The sequence below is a fragment of the Anolis sagrei genome, chromosome Y, assembly GCF_037176765.1.
Source record: "Anolis sagrei isolate rAnoSag1 chromosome Y, rAnoSag1.mat, whole genome shotgun sequence".
In the NCBI taxonomy this organism is placed as follows: Eukaryota; Metazoa; Chordata; class Lepidosauria; order Squamata; family Dactyloidae; genus Anolis; species Anolis sagrei.
Genome location: NC_090035.1, coordinates 299148 through 306875, shown reverse-complemented (window position 1 = coordinate 306875; position 7728 = coordinate 299148). Strand labels below are relative to the sequence as shown.

The 7728-nt window shown below is 45.7% G+C and overlaps 1 protein-coding gene across 1 annotated transcript in view; it reads right to left on the bottom strand.

Annotated features, from left to right (window-relative positions):
- Positions 1–4532: 4532 nt before the first annotated feature.
- Positions 4533–7728, bottom strand: part of LOC132780041 (neuronal pentraxin-2) — a 25525-nt gene continuing 22329 nt past the window's right edge. Inside the window, exons 3-5 of the mRNA XM_067462228.1 lie at positions 7594–7728; positions 6034–6213; positions 4533–4912 (exon numbers count right to left, since the gene is read on the bottom strand). The exon at positions 7594–7728 is cut by the window's right edge and continues 110 nt beyond it. Coding sequence (XP_067318329.1) covers positions 4685–4912; positions 6034–6213; positions 7594–7728 — 543 coding nt within the window. The 3' untranslated portion in view covers positions 4533–4684. The remainder of the gene's footprint in view (positions 4913–6033; positions 6214–7593) is intronic.

The following is a 7728-nucleotide window of genomic DNA, read 5'->3' as shown; positions in this document are numbered from 1 at the left end:
AGACAAACAAATTAGGACACAACTTCTTCTGTCGAAACTCAACAAGTGAAATCAAAACTCATCCCTTTCAGCCATTCTATTGCACAAGTCTCCATCCCAATGAGTAGGAAGGGTCTCTGGTTGGGCCAACATACCCTTTGCTTCTCAAGGACTTCAGGCTGGAGCCCAACCAAGATGGAGGACAACACTCTCACTTTCTTCTAGTTTGATAATGGAAAATAATGTAACACTGAGTCATTGCCATGATGTTGCATTGTAAAACAAACACACACACACACACAACCCCGAGGAGGAGGTTACTCAACTCCTGGACACACAACAACACATTTTCATATCACTGAGTCATTGCCATGATGTTGTGTTGTATCACAAACACACACACACACACACAACCCCGAGGAGGAAGTTGCCTGACTCCTGGTCACACAACAACACATTTTCGTATTACTGAGTCATTGCCATGATGTTGTGTTGTATCACAAACACGCACACACACATACACAACCCCAAGGAAAAAGTTGCCCAATTCCTGGTCACACAACAACACATTTTCGTATCACTGAGTCATTGCCATGATGTTGCGTTGTATCAAAAACACACAACCCCAAGGAGGAAGTTGCCCAACTCCTGGTCACACAACAACACGTTTTCGTATCACTGAGTCATTGCCATGATGTTGTGTTGTATCATAAACACACACAACCCCGAGGAGGAAGTTGCCCAACTTCTGGTCACACAACAACACGTTTTCGTATCACTGAGTCATTGCCATGATGTTGCGTTGTATCACAAACACACACACACACGCACACACAACCCCGAGGAGGAAGTTGCCCAACTCCTGGCCACACAACAACACATTTTTGTATCACTGAGTCATTGCCATGACATTGCGTTGTATCACAAACACACATACACAAACACAACCCCGAGGAGGAAGTTGTCCAACTCCTGGTCACACAACAACACATTTTCGTATTACTGAGTCATTGCCATGATGTTGCGTTGTATCATAAACACACACAACCCCGGGGAGGAAGTTGTCCAACTCCTGGTCACACAACAACACATTTTCGTATCACTGAGTCATTGCCATGATGTTGTGTTGCATCACAAACACACATACACACACAACCCCGAGGAGGAAGTTGCCCAACTCCTGGTCACACAACAACACATTTTCGTATCACTGAGTCATTGCCATGATGTTGTGTTGTATTACAAACACACACACACACACACACACACAATCCCGAGGAGGAAGTTGCCCAACTCCTGGCCATACAACAATACATTTTCATATCACTGAGTCATTGCCATGATGTTGCGTTGTATCACAAACACACACACGCATACACACACACAACCCCGAGGAGGAAGTTGTCCAACTCCTGGTCACACAACAACACATTTTCGTATCACTGAGTCATTGCCATGATGTTGCATTGTATCACAAACACACATACACAAACACAACCCCGAGGAGGAAGTTGCCCAACTCCTGATCACACAACAACACATTTTCTGATCTAAAATAGTGCATATCTTGCTTGTTAAGGGCCATGATGATGCAATATTACAACAAGGGTGTCGTAGTGCAACAACGATGAGAACAACAAGTGCTACCAAAGTCTGGGACACAAAAGGTGATAAAGAACATTAGGAACAATGTATTGTTGAAGTCTTTCATGCCCGGAATAATTGGGTTGTTGTAGGTTTTTCAGGCTGTATGGCCATGTTCAAGAAGCATTCTCTCCTGACATTTCACCCACACCTATGGCAGGCGTCCTCAGAGGTTTTGAGATCTGTATTGTCGAAGGCTTTCATGGCTGGAATAACTGGGTTGTTGTAGGTTTTTTCGGGCTATATGGCCATATTCTAGAAGCATTCTCTCCTGACATTTCACCTACATCTATGGGATATATGATCGATTAAAAATGTTTCAAAAGTAATTACAAAATGGGGAGGCGCTGAAGCTTTGTTTTTAATGTGTTTCTAAAGTGTCGTTAGTGAAAAATGTGTTACTATAATGGGAGTAACACAATTTTGTTACTATTTCGTTATAGTAATTATGCATAATTATGAAAATTGGGGAAAATTGAAGGGCCCCCTTTTCTTCAGTTTTTACAGCTTATTGGGGTGAAACTTGCTACAATGGTAGAAGACCTTGACCACTCTTAGCCCACCAAATTTCAGAACGTTTCACTTATCCACGGATTTTTGGGGAATTTCCAAAGCTTTTATAAACAACATATTTTAATAGTAAAGGAAACATGTTCCTAGCGTGAAAGGGCTATTTCCTGTTTCATGTAGTAGTCCTTACTCTGAAAGTAGTAGTTCTACATCAGGAACTTTGTTTTGGCACCAAAAAATTAGTTAAGTGGGTGGATGACAATGTTAAATGGGTGGGCTGGATAGCAAAGCGTCCCATAGCACGATGTCTCTCACGCAAAGACCAAGGTTTTGCAGTTTAATAAACTTTTCCCATGTTTACGAAAGTTTAGAACCAATTAGGAAATGACATTTCTAACCCAGGAACAAAAATCATAGTGCAAAGAATTAAATTTATTGGAACTCTGGATGGCTATGGAAGGGAGGGACATGTTTCTCTGATGCTGAGCAATGCATTCTGGGAAATGTAGTTCAGGGCAGGTCCTTTTGCATTCTCTGGCATAGGGCTCCTCCCTTCCCAAACTACATTTCCCAGATTTTCCCCAAAAAACTCCGCTTTCTCCCTCTTTTCCGTCCTCTTCTAATGGCGAGAGGTCGTTCATTTACAGAGGAAAGTCAAGGCACTAAGGCAGCCTTTTTGGCTTTGCTTTCATATTTGTTTCCTTGCACTGAAGCCACAAGGAGGAGGAGGGAGCAAGCTTGTTTACTGCTTCCATGGAGACTAGGACGAGGAACAATGACTTCAAACTACAAGAAAGGAGATTCCATCTGAACATGAGGAAGAACTTCCTGACTGTGAGAGCCATTCAGCAGTGGGACTCTCTGCCCCAGAGTGTGGTGGAGGCTCCTTCTTTGGAGGCTTTTAAACAGAGGTTGGATGGTCATCTGCCAGGGGTGATTTGAATGCAATATTCCTGCTTCTTGGCAGAATGGGGTTCGACTGGATGACCCATGAGGTCTCTTCCAACTCTAGGATTCTAAGATTCTATGAAATGTCACCTTTTTGTGAACCCAGCCACACATGGGCTCCAGGAGACTTCCTTTCCCCTCCTGGGCCAACTAAGCCCCCAAACAATAAGGACTCAACAGAAACTCTTGCATGAGCAATAGGACAATGGGCACGATCCCTCAGGTCTTGGAGTTTGCCCATCTGGGGGATGTGCCCCATGGCAAATTCAATCATTCCTCACCACAGGGGACATCCTGCCTAAGGAGGCTATTGATGTCTCCACAGCCCCCTTCTTTTTTTGAGGTCTCTTCCAACTCTTTGATTCTAGGATTCTATGAATATGAAACTGACTTTGGGAGCCTTCCAAGGTTGACAAAACTAAAATGAATAAGTATGGGGTAAGTTTCAATCTTACATTTTTGGCATGGGTCACGCCTGTGTATCAGATACCAATTCGCAAAATTTACAAATTTGATCCAATTTACAAAGACTAATGAAAAAATTGCACACTCTAACAATGGCTACACTTCACTGGACAACATAATATGTTGTTTGGGGATGATGAACATTGTAGTCCAATGGAGCCACAAGGTGCCATGTTTGGAAAGAGTGACTCATGAGAGTTGGGATGTGTTGGAAACTCATGCAAAGAATGGGCCTAACTTCCTCCGAAAGCCTTTCACAGGAACCACACTGAAAAAAACATCCAAAGACGTGTAAGACGCATCAGTAAAATGGTGAATCTATTCCAGGTTTAGCCATACAAGGAGCTCTCCGAGGTGCTGAGCCCTATTCCCGAATGGTATCAGTACCTTGGATAGTTCCTTTAAAACAAAGCAAGACCTGGAACGGATTCACTGCCCTGCTGATATGGAATCCACAAGCCATACAAGGAGCTCTCCGAGGTGCTGAGCCCTATTCCCGAATGGTATCAGTACCTTGGATAGCTCCTTCAAAATGAGGCAAAACCTGGAACGGATTCACTGTCCTGCTGATATGGAATCCACAAGCCGTACAAGGAGCTCTCCAAGGTGCTGAGCTCTATTCCCGAATGGTATCAGTACCTTGGATAGCTCCTTTAAAAGGAGGCAAAACCTGGAACGGATTCACTGCCCTGCTGATATGGAATCCACAAGACGTACAAGGAGCTCTCCGAGGTGCTGAGCCCTATTCCCAAATGGTATCAGTACCTTGGATAGTTCCATCAAAACGAAGCAAAACCTGGAACGGATTCACCGTCCTGCTGATATGGAATCCACAAGACGTACAAGGAGCTCTCCGAGGTGCTGAGCCCTATTCCCGAATGGTATCAGTACCTTGGATAGCTCCTTCAAAATGAGGCAAAACCTGGAACGGATTCACTGTCCTGCTGATATGGAATCCACAAGCCGTCACTGAAGCTTGCTCAGTTTTGGTTTTGCCGGTGCCGACCTTCTTCGAGCGTCATGGGGATTTTGCCGGTATTAAGGAACCTAAGGAAATAATCCGGGGCGTAAGAGCATTGGATCTGACGAGAGATTGTCTCAGTGAAAACAGGGCACTTGGATGGGATAATGGTCATGGCTATAAATCGAGCAGGCGCTCCTCGCAGGTCTCCGACGGCCACTTGGCCGCGCCCCCAAAGACGTCCACGTTGTTGTCGACCCAAGGGATGATGTTGCCGGGCATGTTGGCGGAGCAGTTCGCAATATTCATGATGTCTTCGGGCTTTAAGACTCTGTCCCAGATATTGAACTGGCTCATCTCGCCAACAAAGGCTTGCGTGGCGTCGAATCTCCCACCGACAGTGTCCTGAAGAAGAAAGAGAGCGTGAAAGGGGAGGAGAAAGAAATCAGTTTCACATGGTCATAATAATAATAATAATAATAATAATAATAATAATAATACAATGCATTGTCGAAGGCTTTCATGGCCAGAATCACTGGGTTGTTGTAGGTTTTTTTGGGCTCTATGGCCATGGTCTAGAGGCATTCTCTCCTGACGTTTCGCCTACATCTATGGCAGGCATCCTCAGAGGTAGTGAGGTCTGATGGAACTAGGAAAAAGGGTTTATATATCTGTGGAATGACAAGGGTGGGACAAAGGGCTCTTGTCTGCTGGAGCAAGGTGTGAATGTTTCCACTGATCACCTTGATTAGCATTTGCTGGCTTGACAGTGCCTGGGGGAATCTTTTGTTGAGGGGTGATTAGATGTCCCTGATTGGGTTGTTGTAGGTTTTTTTCAGGCTATATGGCCATGTTCTAGAAGCACTCTCTCCTGACGTTTCGCCTGCATCTTTGGCAAGCATCCTCAGAGGTAGTGAGGTCTGTTGGAACTAGGAAAAAGGGTTTATATATCTGTGGAATAATGACCAAGGTGGGACAAAGGACTCTTGCCTGCTGGAGCCAGGTGGGAATGTTTCAACTGACCACCTTGATGAACATTTGATGGCCTGGCAGTGCCTGGAGCAATCTTTTGTTGAGAGGAGATTAGATGTCCTTGTTTGTTTCCTCTCTGTTGTTGTGCTGTTGTAATTTTAGAATTTTTTTAATATTGGTAGCCAGATGTTGTTCATTTTCATGGTTTCCTCCTTTCTGTTGAAATTGTCCATCTGCTTCTTGTGGATTTCAATGGTTTCCAGTGCTAATCTAAGTGGTCAATTGAAACCTTCACACCTAGCTCCAGCAGACAAGAGTCCTTTGTCCCACCCTGGTCATTCCACAGATATATAAACCCTTTTTCCTAGTTCCAACAGACCTCACAAACTCTGAGGATGCTTGCCATAGATGCAGGCGAAATGTCAGGAGAGAATGCTTCTCGACTATGGCCATATAGCCCAAAAAAACGTACAACAACCCAGTGAGTCCAGCCATGAAAGCCTTCGACAATACAATAAATAAACAGCGCTGTTGCGGGCGTCCATGTTGCTCACCTGCTCCTGGCCCAGAATGAGGACTCCTCCGGGCTTAATGGGGTGCCAAGGAGCTAAGTTGTCCCCGGTGCCGAGCTTCTCTCCGTCCTGGAAGGCCTCCCACATCCCGTCCCGCGTCGTCCAAGTGACGCAGATGTGGTGCCATTTCCCATCGCTGATGAAGAGCGGCAGTTGGGCCACCTGCACAAAGAGAGAGAGAGAGCAATGACCCAACCAACCTCATTAGGAAGGAACCCACACTGACTGCAAGCAAGATGCCCAAAGTGACGCAGATGTGGTCCTGTTGGGTCTCTCAGGAGAAGGTCATGCAATGTTGGCCTGCATCAATCGGAGCGTAGTGTCTAGATCTAAGGAAGTTCTGCTCCCCATGCTCTATTCCGCATTGGTGAGACCACTTTACCTGGAATATTGTGTCCAATTCTGGGCACCACAATTCAAGAGAGACATTGACAAGCTGGAATGTGTCCAGAGGAGGGCGACTCAAATGAGCCAGGGTCTGGAGAACAAGCCCTATGAGGAGCGGCTTAAGGAGCTGGGCATGTTTAACCTGAAGAAGAGAAGGCTGAGAGGAGTCCATCATCCTTGGACTACGAGGGATCGCCTAACTAAGTAAGTCAGTCAGTGGTTCTCAACCTTGCTAATGCCGCGACCCCTTAATACTTTTCCTCATCTTGTGGTGACCCCCAGCCATCACATTATTTTCGTTGCTACTACACAACTGTCATTTGGCTACTGTTGTCCCGTGATATGAGATTAGGTCTCTGGTTGGAGAGAGCTAAGGAAAGGTTAATGCAGTGGTTCTCAACCTTCCTAATGCCGCGACCCCTTAATACGGTTCCTCATCTTGTGGTGACCCCCAACCATAATATTATTTTCGTTTCTACTACACAACTGTCATTTGGCTACTGTTGTCCCGTGATATGAGATTAGGTCTCTGGTTGGGGAGAGCTAAGGAAACGTTAATGCAGTGGTTCTCAACCTTGCTAATGCCACGACCCCTTAGTACAGTTCCTCGTGTTGTGGTGACCCCCAACCATAATGTTATTTTCATTGCTACTACACAACTGTCATTTTGCGACTGTTATCCTGTGATATGAGATTAGGTCTCTGACTGGAGAGAGCTAAGGAAACGTTAATGCAGTGGTTCTCAACCTTGCTAATGCCGCAACACCTTAGTACAGTTCCTCGTGTTGTGGTGACCCCCAACCATAACATTATTTTATTGCCACTACACAACTGTCATTTTGCTACTGTTATCCCGTGATCTGAGATTAGGTCTCTGACTGGAGAGAGCTAAGGAAACGTTAAAGCAGACTAACTCAACCAGAGAAGTCAACCATAGCAGAGCACTTGATGACCCAACCTGGACACATCATATTATTGGAGGACACAGAAATGCTTGACCACTCTCACAACCACCATGTCAGGCTGCATAGAGAAGCCACTGAAATCCACAAGAGGCATGTGGAGAGTAACTTCTCCAAAGTGGAGCTCTTTGGAAGCCTCGTTTCGACCTCAGGATGTTCCCCAAAGAAAGACAACGGGCTCTCCGGAGCTCACCTTGTCGTTGATGAGCAGCTCGATGGGGTTGTTCCCCCACTCGATGAGCACGACCTCGTTGGCTTGGCCGGGGACAGCGTACGAGAAGGGCGTCCCGATCCCCGGAGAGGCGCCCGACTTGAGCCACAAGCAGAC